The sequence below is a fragment of the Acanthopagrus latus genome, chromosome 6 (assembly GCF_904848185.1).
Source record: "Acanthopagrus latus isolate v.2019 chromosome 6, fAcaLat1.1, whole genome shotgun sequence".
NCBI lineage: Eukaryota > Metazoa > Chordata > Actinopteri > Spariformes > Sparidae > Acanthopagrus > Acanthopagrus latus.
Genome location: NC_051044.1, coordinates 16,151,019 through 16,170,172, shown reverse-complemented (window position 1 = coordinate 16,170,172; position 19,154 = coordinate 16,151,019). Strand labels below are relative to the sequence as shown.

At 44.3% G+C, this 19,154-nt stretch overlaps 1 protein-coding gene across 3 annotated transcripts in view; it reads right to left on the bottom strand.

Annotated features, from left to right (window-relative positions):
* Positions 1-419: 419 nt before the first annotated feature.
* The window catches only part of bsnb (bassoon (presynaptic cytomatrix protein) b), a 72,250-nt gene continuing 53,515 nt past the window's right edge, over positions 420-19,154 (bottom strand). For 2 of the 3 annotated variants that reach the window (XM_037101767.1, XM_037101769.1), the window contains exons 5-13: positions 12,443-18,739; positions 8,322-10,416; positions 7,077-7,948; positions 6,614-6,725; positions 6,381-6,527; positions 6,153-6,208; positions 5,805-5,923; positions 5,114-5,324; positions 420-3,790 (exon numbers count right to left, since the gene is read on the bottom strand). In XM_037101767.1, coding sequence (XP_036957662.1) covers positions 6,168-6,208; positions 6,381-6,527; positions 6,614-6,725; positions 7,077-7,948; positions 8,322-10,416; positions 12,443-18,739 — 9,564 coding nt within the window. In that variant the 3' untranslated portion in view covers positions 420-3,790; positions 5,114-5,324; positions 5,805-5,923; positions 6,153-6,167. The remainder of the gene's footprint in view (positions 3,791-5,113; positions 5,325-5,804; positions 5,924-6,152; positions 6,209-6,380; positions 6,528-6,613; positions 6,726-7,076; positions 7,949-8,321; positions 10,417-12,442; positions 18,740-19,154) is intronic. The other variant, XM_037101768.1, reaches the window with a different exon arrangement.

The following is a 19,154-nucleotide window of genomic DNA, read 5'->3' as shown; positions in this document are numbered from 1 at the left end:
TATATTATAAGATCACACAACACTGGACCCACCAGGAACTGTTCAGAATCTCGCCCTTTTCCTGATACAAACATGCAGATTCAAACACACTCACACCTCCTTCTCTCCCTGTGGCAAACACTTCTGCTTCTCTCGCTGCTCCTGCCTCTACCACCCACACTGGGATAAGTCATCGCTGCTTCAGCGCGTAAAGCCTGGTCTTATCTGAACAGTAGCATTGCCTTTTAGGTCTTATTCTTGATCTCCCCTCTGTCTGCAGCAGAGCCACTACACAGCTTCTCAAGTGTCTCCGTCAGCACTGCAAGAAAACAGGTGATACATACATACATACATACATACATACATACATACATACATACATACATACATACATACATACATACATACATACACACAGACTTAAGACAGTAACCACGATATATTCCTTTTCTTTTTATTCTTCTCTCTGTTTGGAAATTGCAGGGTCAATATTTTCATTAATCACATTACTTGACATGATGCACCAAAATTTACTCTATCTGTTTACAGGAATACACTGAATAGAACACAAGGTTTCACAATGGATACACGACTGACGTTTTGCCCATTGCACTTACAACAGTGAATGACATTTTCCAGATTTTTTGATTCATTTTTTTTCCCCTTCCCTTTCCAATCTTCACCTCGCAGATCACATCCATCAAACTGAAGACCTCCTGATAGTCTGACAAGACATTCTACTCTGCAGTTGTTTGTTGGAGGTTTTTTTCTTCTTGTTTTACAAGCACGATATGTATAGAAACTATACACAGACTGGATATGTTTCTGAATACGAGTTTTGTTCCACTGTTGTAAACAGTCAATACAAGTCAGCCACATACACTATGCTTATGCAATAATTAGAATAATCATCATCATTAGTTTCATCATCATCCTCATTATTGTGGTAATAAATATTCTTTTTATACACAAAAGTTGGCAGCAAATACGGCATGGGGATGCACATGACAGCCGTACTCAAAACTCAAAAGCTGTACAGAAGAATGACTTTGTATTTACAATAAGAATGTGTGTCTGTCTGCTTTTCTGTCAATCGGACGGCTGCACCGAAGGCTGTTTTGTCTCATGCACCTCATATCGACCAGATAGTGTCTCCACCTCTTATTTTGATACAGATCTTACACTGTTCCGTCGGAGGCACTTACGCAACCTCCACATTTCTGCACTTCAGTGATCAGCGAGTGCTACCAGTCAGGCTTGTGCTTTCAAAATGACATGCCCTGATTTGTGAATGACTGGCTGAACATTTTCACTCATCAATATTCTCTACGTTGGCCTGTGAAAGTCAAGGTTCGTTAGGCAAACCTTGGTGAAATCATGCCTTACCTTTTTTTAATTCCAAGAATATAAGATCTAATCATGCATCTGTCCAATGGCTTGGCTGCTGAGTGGTTTAATCAACAATGAAATATCCGATAGAAGCATTCCATTCACCCCACAGGTTATACTGACACCCAATATGTACACTGACAAGTATTAATGAGAAGTGCTGACCATCTGTATCACAGGTTTATAGCAGCACAGACAGTCACTGCAAGCCAAACACTGAGGAGCCCAGGTCAGCCAAAAAACGCACGAAAAACTCAATGAGGGCTTACAAACAGCCAGACAAAGCCAAGCAAACCCATGCTTCAAAGCAACATGATGGTGGACATTCAAAACTGACAGTCTACACAGTTTACCCTTTGGCAACAAGTCCCCCGACAGAGGGGGTAGTGAGGGGTCAAAACATGCCACGAAAATAAAAACAATTCTAGATCAATATTCAATATTCAAATTCATACAGACAAGTTGCTAAGTAAAAACATTTTCATGACCTCTTTTTTTCTTTTTTCTTTTTTTAACTCTTTTAGTTCATAATTTTGTTGTTTTCTTGTGAATACAGTGATGATAATAAACTGTTTTAGGCTGAATCACTTCCAGGTTCAAAATCAGTCATTGCATAGAACGTTTGAATTGATAATTGCTTTCATCCTCTCCTATATCTGTGTGTGTGTGTGTATGTGCGCGCGCGTGTGTGTGTGTCGGTGTGTGTGTGTGTGTGTGTCGGTATGTGTGTGTGTGCGTGTGTGTGTGTCTTTGCACAAATAGAGGCAGTGGGCCCAGCTTGTTAGTGAGATTAGTTTGTGGGTAAATTAGTAACCTCATTAATCAGCAGGAAGTTAACAGGTCTATTCAGTGGAGAACACAATTAACCTTGGCTCTGACGTGTAGCTAGGATGCAAAGTGTATAATGTGAAGTATATGTGTGCATTGTGCATGTGTGTGTGTGAGTGTTTGCAAGAGATAGAGAGAGAGTGTGTGTCTGTGTGAATGTGTTTGTACCTGTCGGCATGCTCATGTGCATCTGCACTTCACATGCACGTCTGGACGCGGTACTGTGGTTGTAAACCCTCTGACAAATTGTATTACGGCTATTTATCGACAGATGTGTTTGACATTTCCCATCACTAATTTAAACAACATTTATACGATTGTGCTATATACCATTTTCTGCATGCTATTGCTTTTAAAAATCAACAAGCAAATTATTTGATGCAAGAAAACAGATTCAAACAAATAAAAAGTGAAAAATATAAAGTTTTACCAAAGAAAAACACAGAACAACAACAAAAAAAAGAAAGTCACTGGAGAGTGATTCCATAAATACACAGATGACAACTTTACATAATTAGATCTCTGATTTGTTTTTATGTACATACAATAGTATACAGTTGTGTAAAAAGAAATGCATGATGACATGGACATTTTAAAACATGTGAGGTATACAAGTAAAAACATGTACTGAATAAGGCTCTTCCATTCAGTGAATATCAGGCAAAAATGAAAAGAAACTAAAAGATGAGACAAATCAATAAAAAGGATAAAAACCCCATAAGGGACTTTATCCTTTTTATAGTCAGCCCCAGAGTGTTACAGTCAACTCTGGGGCTGACTATAACAATGGCTTTGCGATGGCTGATAAAGAGCCGTGGCCACTCTTTCATTTGGTCCTCTCATCTGTGTGAATCTCACACTTTGTGGGCACACCGGTAGTAATTCCCTTCCCTAAAAACCTACAGCTAATGACTAGTGGCATCTCATAGGTGGTGGAAAAGTATTTGATATGGGCTTCTTTTTTTTCAGTTTTTTTGACATAGTTGTGCGTGCATTCTCATGTCCACGTTTACACAATGCATTCTGTAGACATCAAAACAAAAAGAGGAGAAATAAAAACACATTCAAAGAAAGGGTCAAATTCCCTATACTGGAATGTACTGTAGAGATCGGAGAAACCAAGCATTCGAGGATTGTGGTGGAGTTGTCAGGTTGGTTGTCATTGCCGTGATACACCTCGTCTACTCCATGTGTGGTGTCATTGTGGGCTAAGACAGGTATCTTTGGTACCAGAAAAACCTATGAAAATCTGACTTCTTCTTTTCTTCTTTTTTATGTATTTTGCTTGAAAAGACCCTGAAGACATCAATGTAGAATCAAATATCCTTGCCAGATGTGTAGTCCTCAGACATGAGTGGGGTTTCACCTAATCTCCCGTAGAGGGCACTGTGGGGCTTCCTTTATTGAGCTGTTGAGGCATGCAAACACGCTGAAATTCTCCCATGATATCCAAGTGCCTCAGTTAGTGGCTCTTTTACTGTCTCACAGATCCCAGGAGGCTTGTGTAGGAGAGGAGGGGAAGCAGGACTTGCATCCTCCCTCCCCCTCTCTCCTCCGCTTCACCGCATCCTCATTATTGAACGTTGTTGTCATCCTGAAATAGAGACAGTGATGATGTGAATGTTATCAGGATAAAATTAAATGTAAATGCACAATATCACAGTTGCATATACAAAATGAATATCGCAATAAAGACTAAACCAATATGAATAAAGTTAATAAAAATAAGGTATAAGAATATCAAGGTCTTGAAAAATTCTGTATGTTTTGCAAAGGCCATCACACAGCTGATACCTTCTGCAATGTTCATGTTGCAGCCCTGCTAGCTCACTCTCCCTCTCTTACTTCTCATGATTGTCCAGCCAATCAAAGCCTTGCTGCCGACACCAGCAATAATCCAATGGGCTGAGCTGACTGGCCTGCTGCTCGAAGAGACCCTGAGTCGGTTTTATCTCCACATTCCCCCACTACCCACAGACACACAGATGACTCCTGCTATTAATCTGAGTGGCAACACAGACAGAGTAACAGCTGAATGAAGGGTCATCATTCAATTGAGCCACAATGTTGTGCTGCGCAAGTCACAGCATGTGTTTTGACAGCCGCTAAATAAAGTGCATTGAATTCTACTTTATTTGCACTTCTGCAGTTCCGCTCCATTGAGCAGTATTAGTTTTCGTTAGCTCGGTCTACCATGTAATGAGTGATGCTTACCATGAGTCATGAATCTGTGTGCCTGCATGAGTTCTTGTCCCCGTGTGTCATTGCGTGTGTGACATTAAAGCAAAGCCACAGTTAGTCTTCTCAGGCTAATTATAGCCCTGTGTGCTTGGCCCAGATTATTTGACGATTGTGGAGTCAGAAGGTAAACGGTGCTAGTGCTGACCTCCTTTGTTCTAGGCTTTGGCCTCTCACCTCTGCAGCAGAAAGTTCAAGCATGCTGTGACTTTAATTACCTGACCTAACACAACAACGAACTAGTTAAATTACACACCAAAGCAAAAAAAACAACAAAAAAAAACCGACAACAACAACAAAAGGAAAAACCAATAACAAAACCAAATTCAGCAAACAATGACTGATCAGCATCAACATTATAGGGACATTTCTGGAAAAAGTGGTTTATTGTTATACTGTTATAATTCAATGTTCTGGTAGGATACCTTTTGTCTTCATTCATGTGGATGCCACTTTACACACATCCCCAAACCCAAACACCACTGCAGACCAAATATAATCACCCCTCCCTCCCGCACAGAAAAAAAACTGCAGAGGAATTGTCCAAGGAACTCAAAAAAGAGCTGCTGGAGGGACATGCTTGTGTTTGTGTGTATGACTCAAGATTGGTGCACATACATAAGAACACACACACACATTCATACATAAATGCATGTGTGGAGTCACTTTAGACACCTACCATTGGTCTGATGAGGCATAAGACGTTTCCACAATCAGCATTCTGGGACTGTAGTTCTCTGAAGGCATCCACTTACTTACAGGCCTCTTCAGTCCTCTGCTCGTGTCTTGTAACACCGTGCTGACGATGCATCAGCCTTTTTTAATTCACTTCAATCGCGTGCCCATGTCTGGGGAATTCAGTGCTGACAAGGCATCCTTTGATTCCAGCTCTGTTCAGTAATTTGGGGTAAGGGAAAGGTGCAGCGGATCAGTCCGAATATACAATCACAGGATTTAATCAGTCATCACTTTCACTTGAGTCTTCTCATTATGCAGACACAGACTATGCAAATTCATGTAAATATCCAGCTGATAAATCACTTAATCCATTAATCAAAAGGGTGACAGCATTCTATGCAGCCTGGGGTCTTGTTGTACTAAATAAAACAAAAACTACCAAGGTTTCACCAGCAATCAGCAGTTTAACAAGTTGCACCATTATTGTTTTTGTTTTATATGATGCAAGTGTCACAAAAGTGAATAGACACATCATGACACTTTAAAATTGTTTTCAAAAATGACATTGTTTTAACTCACGTGGTGGAGCAGGTTTTTCATCACAAAGACAATGATCCCCCCCACCAAAATTAAGCACGTAAAAAAAAGTATCAATTTCTCACAAGATAAAGAAAAGTTGAAGAGATACTCACTGATGCATTCAGGATCTCACTTCCTCTTGTTCATCTGTCATTTGAAATGTATTTAATGAAGTTTCATAGGTTTTTCAAGTACAGAGCTACCAATCCATCTCATTTCAGCTCTGCATACCCTGGAAAAAAGAACATAGTTGAGTCAAAATAAACAAGTGAAGCTCTAACCACGTACACTAAAAAATTTCAAACAAAGAGGAAGCAAATTCATAATTCTGTTGATAAGAAGGCTCTGTTGTCCCTCTTTCTGAAAATCAATACATTCATCTGAGTTAAAAGTTTCACAAAAACATTTGGACTTTCTAATAATGCCTGTGACTTTTTAAAATTACTTTTTTTTTTACTTACCCTCCTCTCTTTAGTTCACCAAAATGAAGTGAACTTCTTCCCGAGGCCAGACAAAGCTGCAGGAATGATAAAGAGGAGAAAAATAGAAGAAGAACTGTGAAATACTCTTCCAAGGAATCCCAGTGTCTTAATTTCCGCTGTAAAAACCTCTCTCTGACTCTCCTTTAACATACACTGAAGAAAAGCTCTATTTCAATTTCTTTAACATTTATTTATTCATGACCGTACCATCACCCAGTTTCCCCGCCTGCTCTGCTGCCCCTCCTTGCAGGATTTTGGTGAGAACATTGTCCCCTTCAGCAGGCGGCTGTCCTGCTGCAGCGCTGCCAATACCTCCAGGTTTACTACCGATCCCAACAGGGGCTGCCTTGGAGCCTTCAAACGACAAAGAACATCAACATCCCACATACTTTACCCGTGGTCATTGTGTGGGTTATGGTAATGGGGGAACTGAGACTCACCGATGCCTGTTAGAGGTGGCGTAGCTATTTTAGTAGGCTGCGGAGCTGCTGGGACTCCTGTTGTAGTTTTCAGTCCTGTGGCAGCTGCTGCAGGTGGAGCATCCATTTTTGCCTGTTGTTAATCAAACAAACAAATAAAGAGTTAGGACACTATATTTTGCCACTATATGTTATTTTAGACTACTCTAAATGGAATGTCACTTAAAATATAATCCTACCCAATTTCCCATCAGTGCTGGAATGAATAGGTTTGAATTTGTCGTTTTGGGTGAATGTATTCTTGTAAAGTTTACCAAGACATCAAAATTATACAGCTATTTTTCAGCGAGAACTACTATCTGTCATCATCATAAACCTAAATGAGAAAAGTGGCAGATTTAGGATTTTCAAGTAGCTCGTCCTAAAGAAATATATAAAGTAGGATCAATTCATGTAGGGAAAGTACAGGTTTAGGTCTACTCACAGCTGTTGTGGCTGGCTGCCCTGCTGCAGACCCTCCTCCTGGTTGGCGTCCCTGTGCTGGGGCTTGGCCAGATTTGGGGTGCTGCTGTGGTGGTCCTGCTCCTGCGGTGGTTGTTGTAGGCTGGCTGCTCTGCGGGGCCTGGCTGTGTGGCAGTGGTTGTTGATGCTGCTGCTGCTGCTGCTGCTGCTGCTGCTGCTGCTGCTGCTGCTGCTGTTGTTGTGGACCCTGTTGATGCTGCTGCTGGGCCTGCTGGGTGCCATCAAGTGGTTCAGCTGGATGTCTCACAGACTGGCCCTGACCACCTGACCGCTGCTGCCCAGCATGGCTCTGAGGGGACTGCTGCTGCTGTGGTTTAGGCCCGGCTGCAGAGGGGTCCTGCCTTCTGGAGGTTGTGCGTTCTCCTTGGGGTCTCTGGCTCCGTCCCCCAGTGCCATGGTGATGACCAGAGGCTGGGTCTCGGGAGAATTCACCTGAGTTCCGGGGACTTGCCTGGGCGGAGCGGGAATCCGGACCGCTTCGTCTTTGTGCAGATGTGGAGTTTCTGCCATCAGTGCGGGCATTTGGGTCTTTGGGATGTGTCCTGGAGGAGCGGGAGGTTCTAGGATCCTCTGAGGAGTGGCGAGAAGAGCTGTGTCTGCCAGAGCTGCTGCCACTGTGGTGACGGTGGTCTCGTGATGTTGTGGAGGAGGGGTGGCGTTGTTGGTTGTATTCATCCTGGGGACAGTATTCCTCTGGAGGTTCATCATAATCATGGTAGGTGTGTTTACTACGCCTACCTGTGGATGAGTGACCACCATGATGTCTTGAGCGATCAGAACGGGCTTCCCGTGGCTTCTCAAACCAATCAGTCTCTTCTTGGCCCAAATGATAGGCTTTTCGAAACCAAAACAAAAATGATCAGTCAATTGTTTTATGTGACAAGAGGAATAGCATGCTGATTGAAGCCATGCAAAATAACTGGGGAAAACATGCTCCACATCCCAGAGCCATGCACAATTTGAGGAATCCACCAGAACAAAACAACAACAAAAAAACAGACACCACCACACACTAAAAAATTATGCGTGCAAAACAAATATATAAAACAGGCTTTTTTGGCTTATCACATGGAACAGTCCATTTTTAAAAAAGGACAAGACAAGCAATGTAATAGTGTTCTTCTCAAAATTCCACACTTGGCATGCAGTCCCTTTCCAGCACACAGCAACGAATGTCAGGCAGTACAAATTATTCAGCACCAGTTACCTTCACTGTCAGAAACAGCACAGTGCATGTCATCTACGAGGTAAGGGTCATCTGGTTTATAGACATGACTCCTAGGCAGGTCCTTCTTGTGATGATCCTGCACATCTGGCAACGAGTGGCTGGAGCCGTACTGGTTCCTCACGTCATGGGCGTCTGCTATGCCAGTGCCTCTTCCCATGCCTACAGGCTTCCCAACAGGACTGAGAGGGCTCTCCTCTTCTGAATTCTGGTTGCGCATTGGAGGCCTTCCACTGCGGCTGCTTCTCTGAGACCGCTCCATGGCATCCCTCTCATAGGATTTACTTCTGTGGCCTGTGGCGTCCCTAGAAGAAATCTTGTCCATACCATATCCAGTTGACCTTGACCTCCCAGAGCTGTACATGCGGTCCTCCTCCTCAAGACCCTCACGACTGGTGCCGTAATATTTCTGCTGATCATATGCATTTTTCTTCATCCCATAGGTGACGTCATCCTGATGCTTCTTCGATCTGGACACAACTGTACAGCTGCCTCCTGTTGATGTCGTCATCGTGTAAGAGGCAAGGTCAGACTCCACATCCCGTGCCTCCTCAATAGGGGAGAATTTTGAAATTTTCTGCTCCATCCCCTGCTTCCTGTGCTTACTACGTTTAGAGGAGACGACTGCAGGGGCTAGATTCTTGGGCGTGAGTTTGTGGCTACTCGAGTTGCTCCTCGATGAATGTTTATAATCATCATAATAATACGAAGAGCCACCACTCACTGTGGTGCTGGTACGACTATCCACTGTACTGTAACCCGTTGTACCTGTAGGTCTGCCATAAGCATCCACAGGCTCATCTTCTGGCCTACCGTAAGCACTGCCACGTGCAGGGCCATTCTCACTGCGATATCGCCCTCCTACAGGATGGCCAAGAGCATCAGTGGCTTGGCCAGCATTGTCTTTGGTCAACTCACTGATGTCATCAATCATGACGTAGTTCCGTGGAATATTCTGCTCAAGGTTAGAGGTGTACAGTCCATCTGAAGCATAAGCAGAGGTGGGGCTCTCCACACCATGTGTCAGGCCAGGCTCAGGGGGGCGGTATTGACCATACGCGTTGCTGTAAACTGAGCCAAAGTTGCTATCTGGAGCTGATGTGGCCACTGACACTGCTGGGTTGCTGATGACCTCATAGTTGGTGGGGAGCTTTTGCTCAAGGTCAGCTAAGGATGTCTGCCGAGGTCTTTGATGGACTGTAAGGATTTCTGCCTGAGGCTGGTAAGAGAGACCAGGCTGGTAAGAGCTGTGACTGGGGTAAGGAAGGCTCTGGGCTGGCATAGGCTGACCAGGTGGATGGAAACCCTGGTGACCATGCTGCTGCATGCCAAGATCTGTCTGGTAGGAGGACTGGCCATACATGCGGGAGGGATAGGTTCCCTGGTTTTGGTAGCCTGGGCCTGGTGGAGGATGGGGCTGGAATGTTCCTGGCTGGGGTGCAGAGGATGAAGGGTACTGAGGAGGTTGGAAACCTATCTGCTGGTATGCAGAGCCCTGCTGCTGTGTTGATGGTTGACTTTGAGGGTATGGATAAGACATGTAAGATGATGTTGAAGGATACTGGGAGGTTGCGTTGAGGTCATTGGTAAACTGACTCAATGGCGCAGTGCTGGGTCTTGTCAGCAGACCATTAGCATCAAAGGTTCCTTGTGCAGCTGCCATCCTGAGGTTATTGAGCTCAGTGTCTGACATGTAGTCCCGAGCGTCACCCATACATCTCATGTAAGCCAGCTCTCTCCTCTCTCTTTCCTTCACCATGGTCTCCTTACGTTGGGTGATCCCAAGCTCCAAGTAACGTAGCTTGGCATCAATCTCTTTCTCCTCTTCCTCCAATTCAGCCTGCTGCTTACGGAGTTTCGAAGACTCTTGTTCCACAGCCTTTAATTCGCTCAGCAGGCCAGCCTTGGTGACGCCCTGAGCAGGTCTGGGTAGGACCCTCTGGGGCATGCCGGGAGAGCTGTACATTTGTGCTGGAGTAACGATGGGGAGTGGACTCTCCTCTGGAGGGGGGCTGGGAAGAGTCCTCTTTACTTTCCTCATCAGAGAGTTCTGCTGCTGCTGCAGGGAGGCCATCTGCTAGGAGAGGCAGAGACACATCAGCAAACACTGAGCTATTAACAGAATGTGTTTATGTAAATTAGACTCATTACTGTACAGTGGGCACTAACAGAGGGTCTACACATTTCTTCATCCCTAGACCTAAGTCAGGGGTGATGCAGCCTGATATGTTGTCAAGCTACTTTAAATTAATTAACGTATGTAATAAGAGAGCGATGACATCATCAGGAGTTTAATTAACACAGTTTGATTTCATCATATTGATTGAAATGTTGTTTCACTGAAGCCAGACATGAAGTGACATTTTTCCTTTTATGCCTGATTAACATGTTAAATGTTGAGCGGTGGCAGTCAGTGTAACACAGAGTACCTTAATTACATGATAATATTGCAAAGCAATACATTTTTACTATGTTACTTGTTATACTAAACAAGAAACACAACACTAGCACCTACAACTAATCAGTATTAAATATGTCTGTACCTTTGCCAATAAGCAACATTTGTGTTTTTTAAATGTCAAAATTGCAAAATTTGGGATCCATTGTCAGAATTTCTTTATAATTAGTAAAATACTGAACAAATAATGTGTGTTTGAATAGCTTAGTAAATGTAAACATAAGCATGAAATGCTAAAAAATTCTTCACAAATTGCCAGAAGAGGACTATAATGAAGCAGTTGTGTCTTGTGTCATGTATTTTTTCAGAAACATGAACAAACATTTTCCCTTTATTCCTTTGATGAAATATCCACAGTTTCTGGCCTTTTTCCACATTGCTCAAAATATTTACTATGACATGCAAGTAAGAACAGTCAAACACTACTATCTAAAAGGACATCTATGCTAGTCTAGTACTTACAAAATAGTTGTTCTGGGTAGATCCATGGTGATTTTTTTTTAAGTATCCACAAGAGAACCGTGTATGAAACACTACCACTTAGGATTAAAGGTAAAAATGTGTAAAATCTGATTTCTATGCTTGCTTCCCAGACTAACTGTGGTCTAAGTGTAGTGCAATGTTAATTTACTTTGACCAGCTGCTAACAATCAGGAAGACAGCAAAGCACCACCACACTGTATGTCCCCCTGGCAAGTCTTAAGGGTTTGCCAGATATAGAAGACATGACAGAAAGAGAGAGTGAGAAAGACAGAGAGAGAGAGAGAGAGAGAGAGAGAGAGGGAGAGAGAGAGAGAGAGAGAGAGAGAGAGAGAGGGAAAGAGAGAGAGAGAGAGAGGGAGAGAGGCGAGAAGCAGACTAAAGGAGTAGAAAGGGGGAAGATAAGGGAGGCGATATAGCAGAAAAGGATGATGGGAAAGCGCTTTTCTGGCATGGCCAGCTGCTCTCATGAGAACATTCTGTCACCTACTCGATGCCAGATCCTGTGTGATCAACTATCACACAAAGCGTATTCTGCATACAGATATATCTATTCTAATTTATATTTTTGATTCTCAGACAATGAATTGACAAACAACTGGCTTATTTAAAAGGAAGCTTTTTTGTATTTCTATATGCTAATTTGCTTTTTTAAAATGTGAAATGAATTATATCTTTTTATGGGTGTTTGCAAGCATGACACTCATAATGAAACATTAGTGTGAGTGTAAAAAATGTTATGTCATCTTGTATAATGTCAACTTTTAATACTCCAAATATACTACAAATAAATTGTGCATTAATTAATGCTCCAACAAAAACATATAGCATATTATCAGACGCAAATAAATATGTATGGCAAACTTGATATGAGTCTATTTTGTATATTGGAAGCAAAAACACACTCCATGTTGTATTTGGTAAAAAAGACTCACATCTCTGTGGGGGACCTAAGGCATTATACTGATTTATGCACTGTAGCTGTCTTTGAAGAAACTGCTCCAGATTTTGCATGGATCTTGCATTTCTAAAAATAGATATTTCTTCTGAATACTTCCCCTAAAATATGTATTTTTAATATTCTACTTATCCATATTTTTGGTAAGTCTTCATGAAATTCAATAACTGATAAATTGATTTTAAAGAAAAAGCAATGGTTTCTTACCTGACTGTTAGACAAGGCTTGCTGATGATATGGGGAGAACCTGTTCTTGCCAGGGTCTTCTGATGTGGGGCTGAGAGGCTTAGGATCCGACATGGAGCGCTGCACACTTTTTATAGGTCTTGGTAGGGTTTGGTGGCGTTGGGGTGATTCAGCAGTAAAGGCCTTCTGCTGTGGTGTAACATGGGCCTTGTTGAGTTTCTCCTGGGAGGCAAATGTTGTCTCCAGCATGCGATGAGGAGACAATGGGGAGACAGGGGAGTATAACACCTGGGGAGATTTGGGAGGGTGGCGGGATGGAGACTCATTGTGTTGCTGGTAGCCAATTTCCAGGGGATCTGGTTTCCTCCTCTCAAACTTAGCAACTCCTTGGAGTCTAGGAGAGGTTGGGTCAGATGTGTTCGCACCTACTATATGAAGACTTGTGGAGTACGGACTGATCGTTGTAGGGACACTCAGCTGAGGGGCGACCACACCCTGTGACTGAGACTCTGGTTCTGTCTGGCAGGCCAGACTCTCTCCTTTGTGGGTCCTTTCAGGAGCTGCTATGTAATGTAACAGATCAACCTTTGAGGTCTCTGCCATGGTAATGTGGATTGCAGGAGAAATCCTGCCTAGTTGGTCGGGCTCTGTTTGGCATGACGAATCATTTGTGGTCTGAATAGCTATACTTGAGGAAGCCACTTTAGATGACCCATCTGATTTAGTTTCACCACTGGATTCAGAGTGCTTGGATGCACGTGATCGTCTGCGCCTTACTGGCTGCTGGTCCCATTCTCCCTGGTCCTCTTCATCAGTCTGCACACTACAGTCTGCAATACGTCTTGTTCTCCTACGCCTGTTCATGAATCTTTCCTCTCCATCTTCATCGTCTGTTTGCACACAGCTGTCCGTAATCCTTTTCACAGAGTCCTCTTCTGAGCCATCCCTCAACCGAGGCATGGAATTCTGCTTTTTCATAGTCTTGGATTCTTTGTCACTGCTTTTCAAAGACATTTCAGAGGCAGAACTATGAATAGGCCTAGCAGACACAACGGCTTGAACCACTTGCCCATCCTGCCAAAATTGAACACTCTGTCCATCTTGTTGAATAACTCTACCACTCTGGTCACAAATAATGAAACCTTGATTGGGCCCTCCTCCAACAACTACTCCCTGCAAAGTACCCTGGGCAGATGTTGCTGCTGCCGCTGCTGCTGATGCAGCGGCTGCCTCTGCTGCTGCAGCTGCTGCCGCTGCTTCCACTGCTGCTGTCTTTTGTCTTTTCTGCTCCTCCAACTGTTGCTGGAGCTGATGCTGCAGAGACTGAATTTGTTCAAGCTGCATTCTTTGCTGGGCCAGTTGTTCTCTTTGCATTATGAGCTGTGTCTCCCTCTCTGCTTGCTGTTGCTGTAGGACTTGCTGTTTGATTGTATGCAGTTCTTGAATCTCACGCTGAACAAGTAGCTGCTCTTTTTCTCGGTGTCGCTGCAGCTCCATACGATCTCTCTCAAGCTCCTCATGTAGACGCAGCTGCCGTAATTTCTCTAGTTCAACACACTCTCGCTCTAGCTGCAGCACATGCTCTTGTTGCTGACTCAGTCTCTCATCTTCCATACCTTTCTGGGCATCTGTAGGAGGAGAAAGATTGGACGTTGGCGCTAGGGCAGTACCTTGGGGTGTCGCTTGTGGCTGGACCTGTGGTGGCGCTAATGGTTGAGGTTGACTAATTGGTTGCACTTGAGGTTGGGTTTGAGTCAAAGATAAAGGTTCAGTCTGAGCAGGTAACTGCTGTGGTGGCATTGGGGCCTGTACTTGCTGGACAGTTGGAGGTTGGCCTTGACCTTGAGAGAGGGATGTACCAATCTGTGAGGGCAGTTGAGTGTGGCCTGTCTGTTGATCTGCTGTGGTTTGCATTCCAGTTGCTGGTACATTTTGTGATCCTAACTGTGTTACAGGTTGGTTTGGTGAAATGGTTGCAGCTGATTGTGCAGCAATTGTCGTTAAAGGCTTTCCAAGGTACATGGGAGTTTCCTGATGTAAGCTGCTTACATCAGGAACACTTCCTGATAGTGTGGCTGATGTAGGGTACTGGTTTGGAGCAGGGTAGGAATATGGTCCCTGTGTAGATAGAGGCATTCTGGGAGTCATTTGAGGCAACCTAGTAAGGCTTGCCAATGGTACAGCAGTTACACCTGTTGGGTATGGTCTGTAAATTCCTCTAGGCATGGGACGCAGGACAGAGGCAGGCTGGGTGGTAATTGGCAAGGTAGAAGCTATGGGAGTGTTTATGGTGGAATATATCATGCCATCACCTCCTCTCATAGCAGCAGGGTACAAGGCGCGTAAACTTGCTTGTCTAGCATTTATTAGGTTTGTTAGGGTTTGACCATTTGCTGTTGGTCTGCCATCGGGGCCATATAGCAGGTTAGCTCTAATTGATGCTAAACTTTGCTGGAGATTTAGCCGAGCTAAAGGTCCACCTCTTCCAGCCCCATATGGCCCAAGTTCAGGGTTATTTCCATACCGGCTCCCAAACTGGTCCGCTGAGTTGAGAGCTGCACACATGCGACTGATCTCCCTGGCAGTGGTTGCACTGTACTGAGCGAGATTGGAGTCCTGTGATGCTGCTAGGTCACGTGAACCATAGGCATATTCTGAATTGATATTTGACATGGAGCCATATCGGCGAAGGGGTAATGAAGGGGCTGCAAAATCTCCTTGCTGACGCAAGTCTGTGTAAGATCCGTACTGTGCTCCCATGCCAAGGTATCCACCATCATAAGCTTGACTCATGCTACTAAGATCTACTGCCAGACCCCCCTGGACATTACTCTGAAAGTGACCAGCATCAGTCGCAGATGGCAGATTAGTATCAGACATGGAGGGTTGTATTCTTCCTAAGGAGACTGTGGGTGGTTGATATGGTTTATGTTCCTCTGTCCCTCCTTGTGAGGCTTGAGGCTGTTGTTGTTGTTGTTGTAGTTGTTGTTGTTGTTGACTGACACTGTAGTGTGGTGGATGGGGAGGATGGGCTGCTTGAGAGGTTTCAGTGGTGGGATTATTATCTGAAGATACAGTTGTAGGCTTTTGAGTGAATGACCCTGAACATGAACCAGCAAAGGGCAATTTGTAAACAACATCACAACAAGCCACCTGATTTTCCGGTTTGATCTGTCCAGTAAGATCCAAGACCTGAGGAGGTGGAGGAGGTTCCTCTCGCTCTACCAGTTGGGTCACTGTGGCGCCCTGTGATGTGTTGCTCTCATCAAGTTGCACCATCATAACGTGGGGCTTACCCGTGGACAAATTCATTACTGTTGGCTTGTTTTTTAGCTCTAAGGCAACTCCACCATAGATTTCGTGGGGTGCATTAGAAGCAGGAGCCCCAGACACCGATGGTGGAGCCAGAGGGGACACTTTAGGAATGGCACTAGCAGTTACTACAGCCTGGGCACTGGTTGTCTGGCTCACTACAAGGTCTTTTTTCATCAGTAGTGGCTGGACCTGATTAGCTAAATTGTAACGAGCAAAAGAGGATTGCTGTTGGTGCTGTTGGAGCTGCTGCTCAAGAAGCTGTTGCTGGTGGAGGAGCTTCTGCTGCTGCAACTGCAGTTGTTGCTGTTGTAAACCCAGGTTCTCCAGACAGGCATCAATTTTGGGAATAGATGGGTCAGTAACTATCGGCTTATTCTGGGTTAAACACACAGCTGATCCAACACCCTGCCCCAAATCCACACGGTTTTGCAAAGGATCTCCATACACAACTGGTGTCTTGGGTTGGGACATGAACATTGTACCTGCAACTGTGATGCTAACTGTGGTTGGTGTTGATAAAGATACATGCGGTTGCTCTTGTGCATTCAGGTTCATAATAAGGGGTTGTACTGCTGTGTGTCGACCAGATGACTGCTCAGCTCCTAAAGAGTATCTTCTCGTGTCAGAGGCAAGGGATGTCAGGTCCATCCCCTGGTCTGTTATTATAATTGGAGCTGGCCTCACTGGGGCTCTCAGATCTACCACACTGGTGCTTGGAATATTTGAGATTTTACAGAGAGATATATTTTCCATAGATCCACGACTATATGCCGCTGTGGTTACGGTGCTAATACCAACATTAACCTTTTCAACATTTTGAGCCATTTGTGGAGAATGTTTTGGAGACTGTGATGGATGCATTTGTGGTGATGTTGGGGAACTTGTGGAATGGGGCTGGGAGCCATACAAGGTTTTACAAGTGACCTGTGTTGGTGATGACAAAGGGGAAGTAGAAGAATTTACAGTAAGTGGCTTGGCAGGACTTGTTGTTTCAGATCCTAGTGTTATCACCATCACTGGTGAATCCTGAGAGGACTGCTGTCGTGCAAGACGTGGTGAAACTGCCCTTTGAGGTGGCTGAGCTCCATGGGACACTGCAGTTGATGTAGTGCCACCAGGCAAAGATGGCAGCTGCCTGCCACTACCACTAGTTGGTCTTACAGATGGCGCATGAGTTGGGCTTTGTGTTGGAGAAGTTTTTGGGGAGACTGGGGGACTTGGACCTTTGAAAAGGGAAAAGACTTTTGAGCTAAGGGAGGATGCTCCAGAGTCAGGTGATGCCTGTGTTGGCCTCTGGGAGCCTGGTCTGCTGCCAGCAGGCACTGTGCTACCTGCTTGTCGAGGTGTGGCAGTTTGACTGACTTGGGCTTTGGTTGTGGCAACTCCAACAACACCTTCAATTTTGGCACTCTGTGTCATCATCCTATTTTGTGTTTCTTTTGATAGATGCTGCGCTGCATGAATTCCTGGAATTCTTGGATCACTCCCTGTTGTGGAGAAGGACATAGGTGCAGTAACCTGTGTTGGGCTTGAGCCAGGGGTCAGGGAAGTTCCTGCTTCAAGATTATGTTTACTGTCAGGCTGACCTTTCTGCTGCCCTTGCCTTTGCATGAGCTGTGCTTTCTTCATCATCTCCTCATAGACCTCTTCTGCACTTTTGAGTGTTTTATCAGATGGTGACATTGCTGATGTCTTTTCTGTGGGGGAGTAGAGTGATGTGAAGGTTGGAAGGTTATATTCATTTCCTGATTTGTAAAGCTTCCCACCAATCATCTCAAAGCCCTCTGCCTCCGAGTCCATAGATGGTGAGTATTCAGAGCATGATGATCTGTGAAGCTCCTCCATCTCTGCAGCTTGTCTCAGCTCTTCTGTTGGTGATGCATCCTCAATAGGAGAGAGATTACTAGGGGGAGTTTTGGATCTTTCCCTGCGTCTCTGTGCACGCAGCTCCTCTTTATCCCTCTTTGTTTTTCGAGCAGTACTTCGGATCCTCTGTTGCTCAAGATCTCTCATCTGCTCCTGTTCTCTAAGTAGTTCTTCCTCTTCTCTGAGCTCATCCTCTTCAGATGAATCCTCAATGGTTGGCAGCAGAGGCCCATGGGATCGATGTCGAGCTTTCCTCTGCTGCTTTGCCTCCTCTAGTCTTGCCCTACGACTAGGGCTGCTGTCACTGTCATCCTCCATGGATGACACAGATGTGGGGGATGTTCCAGAAGTGTAGCTCGGAGTGGTGGCAGGTAGGGTCGATGAATACTCTCCCTTGGACCGTTCCTCAGGGGAACCAGTCAGACTCTCCATCTCTAGCTCAGGCTCTCGTAGGTCATGCTCAGTACTGAGCTCCATGTCTCGGTTGTAGCTGTTGGTGTTATTTAGCTCAATAGTTTTAAAACGCCGAAGGCCTCCAGCCATTACAAGATCTTCCTCTTCATTTGCCTTATCTGATGTTTTGGTGTCATCCTCAAAACTATTTGAATGCTGAGAGAGTCGCCGTCTCTCTTTGCTCAAATCCCCACTGGTTTTATGTCCCTTTTTGGTCTTCTGGGTTCCTTGTTCTTCTAACTCCTCTTCATCAGCACTCATCTCCATAATTTGCCTCCTCATAAATTCCTCATCTGTTAACTCTTTATGTGACTTTTTCTGTCTTACTGGCAATGGCGAGAGACCACTTTCACTGCTGTCTTCCACATAATCATGGCGAAGCTTACAACTTAGTTCATCCTCTGATTCTTCTCGTGCTGCATCATCCTCAGGACTATAGTCCCTGTCCTGTCCTACAGACAGTGAATGTGGCCTGTGCTTCCCATCTGCAACAGTCTTTGACTCTAGCAGAGGCTTCATAGAACTCTCTAGCTTGGTGATTTCTGAGGGGATGGAAGCGCCTCGTTCACTGAGCTTGATTCCTTCTTCACGGATCTGGCCTGTAATCTCCCCATGAGAGCTGGAGATCCCATCTGAGGAGTATCCAGTGTCACTTAAACTCTGTGTACTTGATTTGTTGTAATCCTGAAAAAACAGGGAAAGATAAAGAAAGAGGTCAGAATAAAAAAAATAATGGGACATTTGTTTTACCTAACTTAAGTTCTATTACAAGCCTCAGTGCACACCTTGTACCCCATTATTTCATCAAACTCATCAGCAGTGACATGTTCATGAGCATTTTTCTTGATAATAGGGTGTAAAATTAATGCACTGGATCTAATGCAGTTGAAACAGTCTCATTCTAAGATAAAAGAGAATAATTACATTGGATCGAAAAAACCCTTTATCAAACAACCAGATATAGTAAAACTTGAGGCTAAAATCAACCCAAATATTTACCGTCCATTACATTTTGGTGTTTGAAATTTAACAAATTGGACTTTGCATACATATGTGTTACTATATATATGTTACTACCAGTTACACACCTATTACCCTG